At 47.3% G+C, this 19,505-nt stretch overlaps 1 protein-coding gene across 1 annotated transcript in view; it reads right to left on the bottom strand.

Annotated features, from left to right (window-relative positions):
• Positions 1 to 3,860: 3,860 nt before the first annotated feature.
• The window catches only part of LOC135533168 (ELKS/Rab6-interacting/CAST family member 1-like), a 52,487-nt gene continuing 36,842 nt past the window's right edge, over positions 3,861 to 19,505 (bottom strand). Inside the window, exons 2-4 of the mRNA XM_064960572.1 lie at positions 6,504 to 7,034; positions 4,826 to 5,305; positions 3,861 to 3,926 (exon numbers count right to left, since the gene is read on the bottom strand). Coding sequence (XP_064816644.1) covers positions 3,861 to 3,926; positions 4,826 to 5,305; positions 6,504 to 6,737 — 780 coding nt within the window. The 5' untranslated portion in view covers positions 6,738 to 7,034. The remainder of the gene's footprint in view (positions 3,927 to 4,825; positions 5,306 to 6,503; positions 7,035 to 19,505) is intronic.

Genomic DNA, 19,505 nt, shown 5'->3' with positions numbered 1-19,505 from the left:
GGACTCTATGGCACTGGGACTCTATGGCACTGGGACTCTATGGCACTGGGACTCTATGGCACTGGGACTCTATGGCACTGGGACTCTATGGCACTGGGACTCTCCGGCACTGGGACTCTCCGGCACTGGGATTCTATGGCACTGGGACTCTCTGGCACTGGGACTCTCTGGCACTGGGACTCTCTGGCACTGGGACTCTCTGGCACTGGGTAGCAAATCTATAACATTGTCTGGCACCCCCCCTCTCGGCCCTCTCCACCTCTCACTCACACACCCCTCTCACCCCTCTCTCTCTCCCCCTCACTCACTCTGTCGCTCTCACCTCTCACTCTCTCTCACCCCCTCTCTCTCTCTCTCTCCAATAATAACAAGCTCTAGCTTCCCTCCACCACTAACATATTTTCCATGACGTTCTATCGCTCCATCTGAGAGGAGGAGAGGTAAAGAGGAGGGAATAAAATATGTGAGGAAATGTCTAAAAAGCCTCAGAAAAGTGGTGGGGTAGAGAAAGGATGGAGACAGATTTATCTATTTCTCTCTCTCTTTGTCCCCCTCTCTCTGTCTTTCTCTCTGTCTTTCTCTCTCTCTGTCTCTCCTCTCTTTGTCCCCCTCTCTCTATATTTCTCTCTCTCTTTGTCCCCCTCTCTCTATATTTCTGTCTCTCTTTCTCTCTCTGTCTGTCTCTGGCTCAAATTGTTCCAGGAGCTTGAGTCATCTCCTGGGATACGAGAGGATGGTCGGTGTCACACACACACACACTTCCAGAAGCCCACACTCTGTTCCTGAGATGTGTTTAGGACACAGTGGCGTGACTGTAACAGCCCACTGAGAGGCTCCTGGGACATTAAAGTGTCCATCTGGCTGACAGGCCATCTGAATACACTGCGTCCATCTGGCTGACAGGCCATCTGAATACACTACGACCATCTGGCTGACAGACCATCTGAATACACTACGTCCATCTGAATACACTACGTCCATCTGAATACACTACGTCCATCTGAATACACTACGTCCATCTGGCTGACAGACCATCTGAATACACTACGTCCATCTGAATACACTACGACCATCTGGCTGACAGACCATCTGAATACACTACGTCCATCTGGCTGACAGGCCATCTGAATACACTACGTCCATCTGGCTGACAGGCCATCTGAATACACTACGTCCATCTGGCTGACAGACCATCTGAATACACTACGTCCATCTGGCTGACAGGCCATCTGAATACACTACGTCCATCTGAATACACTACGACCATCTGGCTGACAGACCATCTGAATACATTACGTCCATCTGGCTGACAGGCCATCTGAATACACTACGACCATCTGGCTGACAGACCATCTGAATACACTACGTCCATCTGAATACACTACGTCCATCTGGCTGACAGGCCATCTGAATACACTACGTCCATCTGGCTGACAGACCATCTGAATACACTACGTCCATCTGAATACACTACGTCCATCTGGCTGACAGGCCATCTGAATACACTACGTCCATCTGAATACACTACGTCCATCTGAATACACTACGTCCATCTGGCTGACAGGCCATCTGAATACACTACGTCCATCTGGCTGACAGACCATCTGAATACACTACGTCCATCTGGCTGACAGGCCATCTGAATACACTATGTCCATCTGGCTGACAGACCATCTGAATACACTACGTCCATCTGGCTGACAGGCCATCTGAATACACTACGTCCATCTGGCTGACAGACCATCTGAATACACTACGTCCATCTGAATACACTACATCCATCTGGCTGACAGACCATCTGAATACACTACGTCCATCTGGCTGACAGGCCATCTGAATACACTACGTCCATCTGAATACACTACGTCCATCTGGCTGACAGGCCATCTGAATACACTACGTCCATCTGGCTGACAGACCATCTGAATACACTACGTCCATCTGAATACACTACGACCATCTGGCTGACAGACCATCTGAATACACTACTGCTATTTCTGCTCTAAAATCATGTGCTCTTCCACGACGTGCTGTGATTTCTGTTGCAATATCTTCACTGATTTCACAATGAGGTGTGGTTTTGACAGCTGTGTGTTGTTTGTGCGTGTGTGTGCGCGTGCGTGCGTGCGTGTGTATATGTGTGTGTGCATCTGTGTGTAGTTATGAAAGACACCCTCAGTCCACTATTTGGCATCATCATCATCCTCATCAGCATCAATATCTCAGCATGTATGTAATGAAACTTTACAGCTTCCTGTTAGATTTCTCTCTCCCCTCTCCAGTACTCTCTCTCCCGCTCCTCTGGGCGGCAGGTAGCCTAGTGGTTTGAGCGTTGGGCCAGTAACCGAAAGGTTGCTGGATCGAATCCCCGAGCGGACAAGGTAAAAATCTGTCATTCTGTCGCTGAGCAAGGCAGTTAACCCACTGTTCCCCTGAACAAGGCAGTTAACCCACTGTTTCCCTGAACAAGACAGTTAACCCACTGTTTCCCTGAACAAGACAGTTAACCCACTGTTCCCCGGGCGCTGAAGACGTGGTTGTCGATTAAGGCAGCCCCCCCACACCTCAGAGGGGTTGGGTTAAATGAGGAAGACTCATTTCAGTTGAATGCATTCAGTTGTACAACTGACTAGGCATCTTTCTCCTTCTATTCCCACAGACGGCCTGTCAATAAACACAGTTACCAGGTTCATCATGGTTCCCCCAGAACAGCAGCCATTACAACAACAGGAGAAAACTAGTCAGATACAACTAAAGGCTTTCTCAGAAGTTCTGCTTTTTGGCATCAGGGAAGAACTGTATTTATGTATTTATTTTGCTCTTTTGCACCCCAGTATTTCTACTTGCACATTCATCTTCTGCACATCAGTGTTTAATTGCTAAATTGTCATTATTTTGCCACTATGGCCTACCTGGTTTATTGGCTTACCTCCCTAATCTTACCTCATTTGCACACACTGTATATAGACTTTTTCTCTATTGTGTTATTGACTGTACGTTTGTTTTATCCCATGTGTAAATCTGTGTTGTTGTCTGTCTCTTCCGGAGACACCTGAAACCCCACCTCTTCAAGGAATACCTAGGATAGGATAAGTAATCCTTCTCACCCCCCCTTAATGATTTAGATGCACTATTGTAAAGTGGCTGTTCCACTGGATGTCAGAAGGTGAATTTACCAATTTGTAAGTCGCTCTGGATAAGAGCGTCTGCTAAATGACTTAAATGTAATGTAAATGTCTCGCACTGCTTTGCTTTATCTTGGCCAGGTCGCAGTTGTAAATGAGAACTTGTTCTCAACTGGCCTACCTGGTTAAATAAAGGTGAAATAAAATAAAAAATAAAAAAATTTGAATGTGTGATTTCCAGTCCTACCTGTCCTGTATCCCATCTAACCTGTCATCAGTACAAATGCCCACAGCAACCGTTCGGTTTTAGAACAGGTTAGATGGGATACAGGACAGGTAGGACTGGAAATCACACCTGGTTTCTGAGCTAGATGACAGGTTAGATGGGATACAGGATAGGTAGGACTGGAAATCACACCTGGTTTCTGAGCTAGATAACAGGTTAGATGGGATACAGGACAGGTAGGACTGGAAATCACACCTGGTTTCTGAGCTAGATGACAGGTTAGATGGGATACAGGACAGGTAGGACTGGAAATCACACCTGGTTTCTGAGCTCGATGACAGAATTAGATAAAACTGATGCCATTCTTCACTACAGAATTAGGATACCATCTCAAAATTGTGTTCCCAATAAGAAGTTGTGATCAAGCTTTGTGGGATGAAATCTGCCCAGACAGAGCCCAGATTTATCCAACTCAGCAGACAGGCGAACCGGCTGCTCACTGACCGACGTCACACGCTCACACAGCCGGAGGGGAAACATCTGAGGCGGAAGGCAGATCTCTGGCTGACTGTGAGCTAAATATGGAAGAGACAACGACAGCACTAACAGCATACACAACTCAGTCTGACCTCTTCACCTTTGACCAGGGTTAAAACACCATGCAAAACCACCAACAACTGACCCAATGGTGAGAACCCTTAGGTGCCCTTAAGGACCAACCTCCCAACTTCCAAGCAAGTCTCTGCATCCCACCTGAATGACTTCACACTCCTTCCAGTCTAACTACATGTACTGCTCCTTCCAGTCTAACTACATGTACATGTACTGCTCCCAGTCTAACTACATGTACTGCTCCTTCCAGTCTAACTACATGTACTGCTCCTTCCAGTCTAACTACATGTACTGCTCCTTCCAGTCTAACTACATGTACATGCTCCTTCCAGTCTCCTTCCTTCCAGTCTAACTACATGTACTGCTCCTTCCAGTCTAACTACATGTACTGCTCCTTCCAGTCTAACTACATGTACTGATCCTTCCAGTCTAACTACATGTACTGCTCCTTCCAGTCTAACTACATGTACAGATCCTTCCAGTCTAACTACATGTACTGCTCCTTCCAGTCTAACTACATGTACTGCTCCTTCCAGTCTAACTACATGTACTGCTCCTTCCAGTCTAACTACATGTACTGCTCCTTCCAGTCTAACTACATGTACTGCTCCTTCCAGTCTAACTACATGTACTGCTCCTTCCAGTCTAACTACATGTACAGATCCTTCCAGTCTAACTACATGTACTGCTCCTTCCAGTCTAACTACATGTACAGATCCTTCCAGTACATGTACTCCTTCCAGTCTAACTACATGTACAGATCCTTCCAGTCTAACTACATGTACTGCTCCTTCCAGTCTAACTACATGTACTGCTCCTTCCAGTCTAACTACATGTACTGCCAGTGACTCCAGGATCTTACCTGAGTCTCGTCCTGTACCGCTCTGTACTGCTCCTTCCAGACAGAGATCTTGGACACCTCGTCCTTCCTCAGAGCTCTCTCCTTCTTCAGCTCGGGGCTCCAGAATGTCTTGATGGAGTTCATGGAAGAGCTCAGCTTGCTCTCCTTCACATCCACCTCCCCCCGGAGGAGCTCGTTCTCCCTCAGCACCTCCTTCAGCTGGGTCTGGAGGTCCATGATGGTGTTGTCTCTGGTTTGGCGTAAAGAGTGAGGCACCGTGGATGCCTGCTGGAGGCTGGACTGGGACGAGGACACGTGGTCACACCCAAACGCGATGCTGTCACTGGGCATGGACGAGCCTCCACCTCCCTGGCTGATGTTGGGGTTGGAGCCCATGGCGGTTGTCCGGACGCCGTAAGGGAGCTTTGCTCCGGAGCGACCCAGGGTCATGGTGCTCTTGGGCAGGCTAGGGTCGTGGTTGGGGTTGGGATAGGCCTGGGTCTAGAATAGATCGATTAGATTAGATTTACTTTATTGTTCACAAAATTAATTTAGTTAAGATCAGCATATTCAAATATACAAACAACAGAATTCACATACAGGAATACAAACCATTTAAATAATTCACATCCATACAGTAGCTAAGTGTCTTTGGTAAAACCAAGGTGCTAGCCAGACAGAAAGTGTCTGGTAAAACCAAGGTGCTAGCCAGACAGGAGGTGTCTTTGGTAAAACCAAGGTGCTAGCCAGACAGGAAGTGTCTTTGGTAAAAGCAAGGTGCTAGCCAGACAGAAAGTGTCTTTGGTAAAACCAAGCTACTAGCCAGACAGGAAGTGTCTTTGGTAAAAGCAAGCTGCTAGCCAGACAGGAAGTGTCTTTGGTAAAAGCAAGGTGCTAGCCAGACAGAAAGTGTCTTTGGTAAAAGCAAGGTGCTAGCCAGACAGGAAGTGTCTTTGGTAAAACCAAGGTGCTAGCCAGACAGGAAGTGTCTTTGGTAAAAGCAAGGTGCTAGCCAGACAGAAAGTGTCTTTGGTAAAACCAAGGTGCTAGCCAGACAGGAAGTGTCTTTGGTAAAACCAAGTGTCTTTGGTAAAACCAAGGTGCTAGCCAGACAGGAAGTGTCTTTGGTAAAACCAAGGTGCTAGCCAGACAGGAAGTGTCTTTGGTAAAAGCAAGGTGCTAGCCAGACAGAAAGTGTCTTTGGTAAAACCAAGGTGCTAGCCAGACAGGAAGTGTCTTTGGTAAAACCAAGGTGCTAGCCAGACAGAAAGTGTCTTTGGTAAAACCAAGAAAGTGTCTTTGGTAGCCAGACAGAAAGTGTCTTTGGTAAAAGCAAGGTGCTAGCCAGACAGAAAGTGTCTTTGATAAAAAAACCAAGGTGTCTTTTAAAAGCCATAGTGTCATTTAAAACAGGTTTATTCAACCGGGCGTCCGCGGATCCCTAGAGGTACTGTCTACCAAATCTATACATTTTAAAATGTTGATTACTTGTCCTGCCACTATCATTCACCTAGGGATGATAATGGTATACAAAATCTTGTTTTGCTAACGTATGATGAGGGTCCCTGGGTGGCCGGTTTGCCTGGGAGGGGGTCCCTGGGCAAGAAAAGGTTTACGACTCCTGATTTAAAAGAACAGAAGGTCATTTTGGATAAAAAACCTCTGCTAAACGACACGTCATATTGCATTACTAGGTCACCTGTTGAGAGATGACCTCGTTGTCACTGAGGTACATGGGTCCGGAGGCGGCATAGGCCGCGTTCAGAGACTGGATGTTCTCCATGGAGAGGGTCTTTCCCCCGGGGCCTCCTGTACTGTTGGTGCGACGGTGGCCGAGGCGCGGGGAGCGGGGCAGGCAGGGGGAGCGACCGGGACTCTGACTGCTGCCATTGTTGCCCTCCATCTTGGTAACGGAGCGGGAGCTGCCGTACATGGTTAGGGGTCAGGGGTTAAGGGCTGGGGGTGAGGGGTTAAAGGTGAGATACTGAGACTAAGTGATCCTCCAAAAGATGTGGACTACAGTGCCCTGATACAGAGAGTGTTACACTATGTGGTTACTGACTGGCAGTCTGTCTCAGCTGAAGGAGAGGAACAGATTGTTCATGTTCAAAGATCCTACATTTCCTGGATGATTGGACTATGATGATTGGACTATGATGAGTGGTAAACTTGGCGAGAAAGGTGGTTTTAACATCCATTTAGTCCATGGGTCCTGGGATGAGGCAATGATCTGTAAGAGAGAGAAAGAGAGAAAAGACTTTAAGCTAAAAAAAAGAAGAGGAGATAATTCACCACTCCCCTGAGTTACATCACTGAGAATTCACCACTCCCCTGAGTTACATCACTGAGAATTCACCACTCCCCTGAGTTACATCACTGAGAATTCACCACTCCCCTGAGTTACATCACTGAGAATTCACCACTCCCCTGAGTTACATCACTGAGAATTCACCACTCCCCTGAGTTACATCACTGAGAATTCACCACTCCCCTGAGTTACATCACTGAGAATTCACATCACTGAGAATTCACCACCCCTGAGTTACATCACTGAGAATTCACCACTCCCCTGAGTTACATCACTGAGAATTCACCCTGAGAATTCACCACTCCCCTGGGTTACATCACTGAGAATTCACCACTCCCCTGAGTTACATCACTGAGAATTCACCACTCCCTGAGTTACATCACTGAGAATTCACCACTCCCCTGGGATACGTCACTGAGAATTCACCACTCCCCTGAGCATACATCACTGAGAATTCACCACTCCCCTGGAGTCACATCACTGAGAATTCACCACTCCCCTGAGTTACATCACTGAGAATTCACCACTCCCCTGAGCTACATCACTGAGAATTCACCACTCCCCTGGGAATTCACCACTCCCCTGAGTTACATCACTGAGAATTCACCACTCCCCTGAGTTACATCACTGAGAATTCACCACTCCCCTGGAGATACATCACTGAGAATTCACCACTCCCCTGAGCTACATCACTGAGAATTCACCACTGAGTCACATCACTGAGAATTCCCCTGAGTTACATCACTGAGAATTCACCACTCCCCTGAGTTACATCACTGAGAATTCACCACTCCCCTGAGTTACATCACTGAGAATTCACCACTCCCCTGAGTTACATCACTGAGAATTCACCACTCCCCTGAGTACATCACTGAGAATTCACCACTCCCCTGAGTTACATCACTGAGAATTCACCACTCCCCTGAGTTACATCACTGAGAATTCACCACTCCCCTGAGTTACATCACTGAGAATTCACCACTCCCTGAGTTACATCACTGAGAATTCACCACTCCCAGGAGTTACATCACTGAGAATTCACCACTCCCCTGAGTTACATCACTGAGAATTCACCACTCCCCTGAGAATTCACATCACTGAGAATTCACCACTCCCTGAGTCACATCACTGAGAATTCACCACTCCCTGAGTTACATCACTGAGAATTCACCACTCCCCTGAGTTACATCACTGAGAATTCACCACTCCCCCCCTGAGTTACATCACTGAGAATTCACCACTCCCCTGAGTTACATCACTGAGAATTCACCACTCCCTGAGTTACATCACTGAGAATTCACCACTCCCCTGAGTTACATCACTGAGAATTCACCACTCCCCTGAGTTACATCACTGAGAATTCACCACTCCCCTGAGTTACATCACTGAGAATTCACCACTCCCCTGAGTTACATCACTGAGAATTCACCACTCCCCTGAGTTACATCACTGAGAATTCACCACTGAGTTACATCCTGAGAATTCACCACTGAGTTACATCACTGAGAATTCACCACTCCCTGAGTTACATCACTGAGAATTCACCACTCCCTACATCACTGTTCACATCACTGACCATCACCACTCCCTGAGTTACATCACTGAGAATTCACCACTGAGAATTCACCACCCCTGAGTTACATCACTGAGAATTCACCACTCCCCTGAGTTACATCACTGAGAATTCACCACTCCCCTGGGTTACATCACTGAGAATTCACCACTCCCCTGAGTTACATCACTGAGAATTCACCACTCCCCTGAGAATTACATCACATCACTGAGAATTCACCACTCCCCTGAGTTACATCACTGAGAATCCACCACTCCCCTGAGTTACATCACTGAGAATTCACCACTCCCCTGAGTTACATCACTGAGAATTCACCACTCCCCTGGGTTACATCACTGAGAATTCACCACTCCCCTGGGATACACCACTGAGAATTCACCACTCCCCTGAGGATACATCACTGAGAATTCACCACATCACTGAGAATTCACCACTCCCCTGAGTTACATCACTGAGAATTCACCACTCCCCTGAGTTACATCACTGAGAATTCACCACTCCCCTGAGTTACATCACTGAGAATTCACCACTCCCCTGGGATACGTCACTGAGAATTCACCACTCCCCTGAGCTACATCACTGAGAATTCACCACTCCCCTGGGATACGTCACTGAGAATTCACCACTCCCCTGAGCTACATCACTGAGAATTCACCACTCCCCTGAGTCACATCACTGAGAATTCACCACTCCCCTGAGTTACATCACTGAGAATTCACCACTCCCCTGAGTTACATCACTGAGAATTCACCACTCCCCTGGGTTACATCACTGAGAATTCACCACTCCCCTGAGTTACATCACTGAGAATTCACCACTCCCCTGAGTTACATCACTGCATCACTGAGAATTCACCACTCCCCTGAGTTACATCACTGAGAATTCACCACTCCCCTGAGTTACATCACTGAGAATTCACCACTCCCCTGAGTTACATCACTGAGAATTCACCACTCCCCTGAGTTACATCACTGAGAATTCACCACTCCCCTGAGCTACATCACTGAGAATTCACCACTCCCCTGAGTTACATCACTCCCCTGAGTTACATCACTGAGAATTCACCACTCCCCTGAGTTACATCACTGAGAATTCACCACTCCCTGAGTTACATCACTGAGAATTCAACTCACCATCACTTCACATCACTGAGAATTCACCACTCCCCTGAGTTACATCACTGAGAATTCACCACTCCCCTGAGTTACATCACTGAGAATTCACCACTCCCCTGAGTTACATCACTGAGAATTCACCACTCCCCTGGGTTACATCACTGAGAATTCACCACTCCCTGAGTTACATCACTGAGAATTCACCACTCCCCTGAGTTACATCACTGAGAATTCACCACTCACCCCCTGAGTTACATCACTGAGAATTCACCACTCCCCTGAGTTACATCACTGAGAATTCACCACTCCCTGAGTTACATCACTGAGAATTCACCACTCCCTGAGTTACATCACTGAGAATTCACCACTCCCTCTACCCTGGGATACGTCACTGAGAATTCACCACTCCCCTGAGTTACATCACTGAGAATTCACCACTCCCCTGAGTCACATCACTGAGAATTCACCACTCCCCTGAGTTACATCACTGAGAATTCACCACTCCCTGGGTTACATCACTGAGAATTCACCACTCCCCTGGGTTACATCACTGAGAATTCACCACTCCCCTGGGTTACATCACTGAGAATTCACCACTCCCCTGAGCTACATCACTGAGAATTCACCACTCCCCTGAGTTACATCACTGAGAATTCACCACTCCCCTGAGTTACATCACTGAGAATTCACCACTCCCCTGAGTTTACATCACTGAGAATTCACCACTCCCCTGGGTTACATCACTGAGAATTCACCACTCCCCTGAGTTACATCACTGAGAATTCACCACTCCTGGGTTACATCACTGAGAATTCACCACTCCCCTGAGTTACATCACTGAGAATTACATCACTGAGTCACAATTCACCACTCTGAGTTACCACTGAGTCACATCACTGAGAATTCACCACTCCACTCCCTGACTGAGTCACATCACTGAGAATTCACCACTCCCCCCTGAGAGTTACATCACTGAGAATTCACCACTCCCCTGAGTTACATCACTGAGAATTCACCACTCCCTGAGTTACATCACTGAGAATTCACCACTCCCCTGAGTTACATACATCACTGAGAATTCACCACTCCCTGAGTTACATCACTGAGAATTCACCACTCCCCTGAGTTACATCACTGAGAATTCACCACTCCCCTGAGTTACATCACTGAGAATTCACCACTCCCCTGAGTTACATCACTGAGAATTCACCACTCCCCTGAGTTACATCACTGAGAATTCACCACTCCCCTGAGTTCACATCACTCCCCTGCATCACTGAGAATTCACCACTCCCCTGAGTACATCACTGAGAATTCACTCCCCTGAGTTACATCACTGAGAATTCACCACTCCCCTGAGTTACATCACTGAGAATTCACCACTCCCCTGAGTTACATCACTGAGAATTCACCACTCCCCTGAGTTACATCCTGAGTTACATCACTGAGAATTCACCACTCCCCTGAGTTACATCACTGAGAATTCACCACTCCCTGAGTTACATCACTGAGAATTCACCACTCCCCTGAGTTACATCACTGAGAATTCACCACTCCCCTGAGTTACATCACTGAGAATTCACCACTCCCCTGAGTTACATCACTGAGAATTCACCACTCCCCTGAGTTACATCACTGAGAATTCACCACTCCCCTGAGTTACATCACTGAGAATTCACCACTCCCCTGAGTTACATCACTGAGAATTCACCACTCCCCTGGGATACGTCACTGAGAATTCACCACTCCCCTGAGCTACATCACTGAGAATTCACCACTCCCCTGAGTCACATCACTGAGAATTCACCACTCCCCTGAGTTACATCACTGAGAATTCACCACTCCCCTGAGTTACATCACTGAGAATTCACCACTCCCCTGAGTTACATCACTGAGAATTCACCACTCCCCTGAGTTACATCACTGAGAATTCACCACTCCCCTGGGTTACATCACTGAGAATTCACCACTCCCCTGAGTTACATCACTGAGAATTCACCACTCCCCTGAGTTACATCACTGAGAATTCACCACTACCCCTGAGCTACATCACTGAGAATTCACCACTCCCTGAGTTACATCACTGAGAATTCACCACTCCCCTGAGTTACATCACTGAGAATTCACCACTCCCTGAGTTACATCACTGAGAATTCACCACTCCCCTGAGTTACATCACTGAGAATTCACCACTCCCCTGAGTTACATCACTGAGAATTCACCACTCCCCTGAGTTACATCACTGAGAATTCACCACTCCCCTGAGTTACATCACTGAGAATTCACCACTCCCCTGAGTTACATCACTGAGAATTCACCACTCCCCTGAGTTACATCACTGAGAATTCACCACTCCCCTGAGTTACATCACTGAGAATTCACCACTCCCCTGAGTTACATCACTGAGAATTCACCACTCCCCTGAGTTACATCACTGAGAATTCACCACTCCCCTGGGTTACATCACTGAGAATTCACCACTCCCCTGGGATACGTCACTGAGAATTCACCACTCCCTGAGTTACATCACTGAGAATTCACCACTCCCCTGAGATACATCACTGAGAATTCACCACTCCCCTGAGTTACATCACTGAGAATTCACCACTCCCCTGAGTTCACATTCACATCACTGAGAATTCACCACTCCCCTGAGTTACATCACTGAGAATTCACCACTCCCCTGAGTTACATCACTGAGAATTCACCACTCCCTGGGTTACATCACTGAGAATTCACCACCACTGAGTTCATCACTGAGTTACATCACTGAGAATTCACCACTCCCCTGAGAGTGAGTTACATCACTGAGAATTCACCACTCCCCTGAGTTACATCACTGAGAATTCACCACTCCCTGAGTTACATCACTGAGAATTCACCACTCCCCTGAGTTACATCACTGAGAATTCACCACTCCCCTGAGTCCCACATCACTGAGAATTCACCACTCCCTGGGTTACATCACTGAGAATTCACCACTCCCCTGAGTTACATCACTGAGAATTCACCACTCCCCTGAGTTACATCACTGAGAATTCACCACTCCCCTGGGATACATCACTGAGAATTCACCACTCCCCTGAGTTACATCACATCACTGAGAGAATTCACCAAGTTTCACCACTCCCTGAGTTACATCACTGAGAATTCACCACTCCCCTGAGTTACATCACTGAGAATTCACCACTCCCCTGAGTTACATCACTGAGAATTCACCACTCCCTGGGTTACATCACTGAGAATCACTACGAGTTACATCACTGAGAATTCACCACTCCCCTGAGTTACATCACTGAGAGTTACATCACTGAGAATTCACCACTCCCCTGAGTTACATCACTGAGAATTCACCACTCCCCTGAGTTACATCACTGAGAATTCACCACTCCCCTGAGTTACATCACTGAGAATTCACCACTCCCCTGAGTTACATCACTGAGAATTCACCACTCCCCTGGAGTTACATCACATCACTGAGTTACATCACTGAGAATTCACCACTCCCCTGAGTTACATCACTGAGAATTCACCACTCACCACTCCCCTGAGTTACATCACTGAGAATTCACCACTCCCCTGAGTTACATCACTGAGAATTCACCACTCCCCTGAGTTACATCACATCACTGAGAATTCACCACTCCCCTGAGTTACATCACTGAGAATTCACCACTCCCCTGAGTTACATCACTGAGAATTCACCACTCCCCTGAGTTACATCACTGAGAATTCACCACTCCCCTACGTCACTGAGAATTCACCACTCCCCTCACATCACTGAGAATTCACCACTCCCCTGAGTTACATCACTGAGAATTCACCACTCCCCTGAGTTACATCACTGAGAATTCACCACTCCCCTGAGTTACATCACTGAGAATTCACCACTCCCTGAGTTACATCACTGAGAATTCACCACTCCCCTGAGTTACATCACTGAGAATTCACCACTCCCCTGAGTTACATCACTGCATCACTGAGAATCACTGAGAATTCACCACTCCCCTGAGTTACATCACTGAGAATTCACCACTCCCCTGAGTTACATCACTGAGAATTCACCACTCCCCTGAGTTACATCACTGAGAATTCACCACTCCCCTGAGTTACATCACTGAGAATTCACCACTCCCCTGAGTCACATCACTGAGAATTCACCACTCCCCTGAGTTACATCACTGAGAATTCACCACTCCCCTGAGTTACATCACTGAGAATTCACCACTCCCCTGAGTTACATCACTGAGAATTCACCACTCCCCTGAGTTACATCACTGAGAATTCACCACTCCCCTGAGTCACATCACTGAGAATTCACCACTCCCCTGGGTTACATCACTGAGAATTCACCACTCCCTGAGTTACATCACTGAGAATTCACCACTCCCCTGAGTTACATCACTGAGAATTCACCACTCCCCTGAGTTACCACTGAGAATTCACCACTCCCCTGAGTTACATCACTGAGAATTCACCACTCCCCTGAGTTACATCACTGAGAATTCACCACTCCCCTGAGTTACATCACTGAGAATTCACCACTCCCCTGAGTTACATCACTGAGAATTCACCACTCCCCTGGGTTACATCAGTTACATCACTGAGAATTCACCACTCCCCTGAGTTACATCACTGAGAATTCACCACTCCCCTGAGTTACATCACTGAGAATTCACCACTCCCTGAGTTACATCACTGAGAATTCACCACTCCCCTGAGTTACATCACTGAGAATTCACCACTCCCCTGAGTTACATCACTGAGAATTCACCACTCCCCTGGGTTACATCACTGAGAATTCACCACTCCCCTGGGTTACATCACTGAGAATTCACCACTCCCCCATGAGAATTCACCACTCCCCTACATCACTGAGAATTCACCACTCCCCTGAGTTACATCACTGAGAATTCACCACTCCCCTGAGTTACATCACTGAGAATTCACCACTCCCCTGAGTTACATCACTGAGAATTCACCACTCCCCTGGGTTACATCACTGAGAATTCACCACTCCCCTGAGTTACATCACTGAGAATTCACCACTCCCCTGAGTTACATCACTGAGAATTCACCACTCCCTGGGTTACATCACTGAGAATTCACCACTCCCTGAGTTACATCACTGAGAATTCACCACTCCCCTTACATCACTGAGAATTCACCACTCCCCTGAGTTACATCACTGAGAATTCACCACTCCCCTGAGTTACATCACTGAGAATTCACCACTCCCTGAGTTACATCACTGAGAATTACATCACTGAGAATTCACCACTCCCCTGAGTTACATCACTGAGAATTCACCACTCCCCTGAGTTACATCACTGAGAATTCACCACTGTTACATCACTGAGAATTCACCACTCCCCTGATCACATCACTGAGAATTCACCACTCCCCTGAGTCCCTGGAGCTACATCACTGAGAATTCACCACTCCCCTGAGTTACATCACTGAGAATTCACCACTCCCCTGAGTGAGAATTCACCACTCCCCTGAGCTACATCACTGAGAATTCACCACTGGGAGTTATCACTGAGAATTCACCACTCCCCTGAGTTACATCACTGAGAATTCACCACTCCCCTGGGTTACATCACTGAGAATTCACCACTCCCCTGAGTTACATCACTGAGAATTCACCACTCCCCTGAGTTACATCACTGCATCACTGAGAATTCACCACTCCCCTGAGTTACATCACTGAGAATTCACCACTCCCCTGAGTTACATCACTGAGAATTCACCACTCCCCTGAGTTACATCACTGAGAATTCACCACTCCCCTGAGTTACATCACTGAGTTACATCACTGAGAATTCACCACTCCCCTGAGCTACATCACTGAGAATTCACCACTCCCTGAGCTACATCACTGAGAATTCACCACTCCCCTGAGTTACATCACTGAGAATTCACCACTCCCCTGAGTTACATCACTGAGAATTCACCACTCCCCTGAGTTACATCACTGAGAATTCACCACTCCCCTGAGTTACATCACTGAGAATTCACCACTCCCCTGAGTTACATCACTGAGAATTCACCACTCCCCTGGGTTACATCACTGAGAATTCACCACTCCCCTGAGTTACATCACTGAGAATTCACCACTCCCTGAGTTACATCACTGAGAATTCACCACTCCCCTGAGTCACATCACTGAGAATTCACCACTCCCCTGAGTTACATCACTGAGAATTCACCACTCCCCTGAGTTACATCACTGAGAATTCACCACTCCCTGGGTTACATCACTGAGAATACATCACACCACTCCCTGAGTTACATCACTGAGAATTCACCACTCCCCTGAGTTACATCACTGAGAATTCACCACTCCCCTGAGTTACATCACTGAGAATTCACCACTCCCCTGAGTTACATCACTGAGAATTCACCACTCCCCTGAGTTACATCACTGAGAATTCACCACTCCCCTGAGTTACATCACTGAGAATTCACCACTCCCTGGGTTACATCACTGAGAATTCACCACTCCCCTGAGGATCATCACTGAGAATTCACCACTCCCCTGAGTTACATCACTGAGAATTCACCAAGTTACATCACTGAGAATTCACCACTCCCCTGTTACATCACTGAGACTACGTTACATCACTGAGAATTCTGAGAATTCACCACTCCCCTGGGTTACATCACTGAGAATTCACCACTCCCTGAGCTACATCACTGAGAATTCACCACTCCCCTGGGATACGTCACATCACTGAGAATTCACCACTCTGAGTTACATCACTGAGCTACATCACTGAGAATTCACCACTCCCCTGAGTACATCACTGAGAATTCACCAGAAGTTACATCACTGAGAATTCACCACTCCCCTGAGTTACATCACTGAGAATTCACCACTCCCCTGGGTTACATCACTGAGAATTCACCACTCCCTGAGTTACATCACTGAGAATTCACCACTCCCCTGAGTTACATCACTGAGAATTCACCACTCCCCTGAGCTACATCACTGAGAATTCACCACTCCCCTGAGCTACATCACTGAGAATTCACCACTCCCCTGAGAATTACATCACATCACTGAGAATTCACCACTCACTGAGAATTCACATCACTGAGAATTCACTGAGTTACATCACTGAGAATTCTCCCCTGAGTTACATCACTGAGAATTCACCACTCCCCTGGGTTACATCACTGAGAATTCACCACTGTTACATCACTGAGAATTCACCCTGAGTTACATCACTGAGAATTCACCACTCCCCTGAGTTACATCACTGAGAATTCACCACTCCCCTGGGTTACATCACTGAGAATTCACCACTCCCCTGAGTCACATCACTGAGAATTCACCACTCCCCTGAGTTACATCACTGCATCACTGAGAATTCACCACTCCCCTGAGTTACATCACTGAGAATTCACCACTCCCCTGAGTTACATCACTGAGAATTCACCACTCCCCTGGGTTACATCACTGAGAATTCACCACTCCCCTGAGTTACATCACTGAGAATTCACCACTCCCCTGAGTTACATCACTGAGAATTCACCACTCCCTGAGTTACATCACTGAGAATTCACCACTCCCCTGAGTTACATCACTGAGAATTCACCACTCCCCTGAGTTACATCACTGAGAATTCACCACTCCCCTGAGTTACATCACTGAGAATTCACCACTCCCCTGGGTTACATCACTGAGAATTCACCACTCCCCTGAGGATACCCCTGGGTTACATCACTGAGAATTCACCACTCCCCTGAGCTACATCACTGAGAATTCACCACTCCCCTGGGATACGTCACTGAGAATTCACCACTCCCCTGAGCTACATCACTGAGAATTCACCACTCCCCTGAGTTACATCACTGAGAATTCACCACTCCCCTGGGTTACATCACTGAGAATTCACCACTCCCCTGAGTTACATCACTGAGAATTCACCACTCCCCTGAGCTACATCACTGAGAATTCACCACTCCCCTGAGCTACATCACTGAGAATTCACCACTCCCCTGAGTCACATCACTGAGAATTCACCACTCCCCTGAGTTACATCACTGAGAATTCACCACTCCCCTGAGTTACATCACTGAGAATTCACCACTCCCCTGGGTTACATCACTGAGAATTCACCACTCCCCTGAGTTACATCACTGAGAATTCACCACTCCCCTGAGTTACATCACTGAGAATTCACCACTCCCCTGAGTTACATCACTGAGAATTCACCACTCCCCTGGGTTACATCTGAGGTTACATCTACATCACTGAGAATTCACCACTCCCCTGAGAATTCACCACTCTGAGTTACATCACTGAGAATTCACCACTCCCCTGAGAATTCACCACTACATCACTGAGAATTCACCACTCACCACTCCCCTGAGTTACATCACTGAGAATTCACCACTCCCTGAGTTACATCACTGAGAATTCACCACTCCCCTGAGTTACATCACTGAGAATTCACCACTCCCCTGGGTTACATCACTGAGAATTCACCACTCCCCTGAGTTACATCACTGAGAATTCACCACTCCCCTGAGTTACATCACTGCTACATCACTGAGAATTCACCACTCCCCTGAGTTACATCACTGAGAATTCACCACTCCCCTGAGTTACATCACTGAGAATTCACCACTCCCCTGAGTTACATCACTGAGAATTCACCACTCCCCTGAGTTACATCACTGAGAATTCACCACTCCCCTGAGTGAGTTACATCACTGAGAATTCACCACTCCCCTGAGTTACATCACTGAGAATTCACCACCCCCCTCACTGGTTACATCACTGAGAATTCACCACTCCCCTGGGTTACATCACTGAGAATTCACCACTCCCCTGAGTTACATCACTGAGAATTCACCACTCCCCTGAGTTACATCACTGAGAATTCACCACTCCCCTGAGTTACATCACTGAGAATTCACCACTCCCCTGAGTTACATCACTGAGAATTCACCACTCCCTGAGTTACATCACTGAGAATTCACCACTCCCCTGAGTTACATCACTGAGAATTCACCACTCCCCTGAGTTACATCACTGAGAATTCACCACTCACCACTCCCCTGAGTTACATCACTGAGAATTCACCACTCCCCTGGGTTACATCACTGAGAATTCACCACTCCCTGAGTTACATCACTGAGAATTCACCACTCCCCTGAGTTACATCACTGAGAATTCACCACTCCCCTACATCACTGAGAATTCACCACTCCCCTTACATCACTGAGAATTCACCACTCCCTGGGATACATCACTGAGAATTCACCACTCCCCTGAGTTACATCACTGAATTCACCACTCCCCTGGGATACGTCACTGAGAATTCACCACTCCCCTGAGTTACATCACTGAGAATTCACTACATCACTGAGAATTCACCACTCCCCTGAGTTACATCCTGACCACTCCCTGAGTTACATCACTGAGAATTCACCACTCCCCTGAGTTACATCACTGAGAATTCACCACTCCCTGAGTTACATCACTGAGAATTCACCACTCCCCTGGGTTACATCACTGAGAATTCACCACTCCCCTGAGTTACATCACTGAGAATTCACCACTCCCCTGAGTTACATCACTGAGAATTCACCACTCCCCTGAGTTACATCACTGAGAATTCACCACTCCCCTGAGTTACATCACTGAGAATTCACCACTCCCCTGAGTACATCACTGAGAATTCACCACTC

The sequence above is a fragment of the Oncorhynchus masou genome, unplaced genomic scaffold (assembly GCF_036934945.1).
Source record: "Oncorhynchus masou masou isolate Uvic2021 unplaced genomic scaffold, UVic_Omas_1.1 unplaced_scaffold_2263, whole genome shotgun sequence".
NCBI lineage: Eukaryota > Metazoa > Chordata > Actinopteri > Salmoniformes > Salmonidae > Oncorhynchus > Oncorhynchus masou.
The sequence above is the reverse complement of the archived record's forward strand: the minus strand, read 5'-3'. Positions and strand labels throughout refer to the sequence as shown.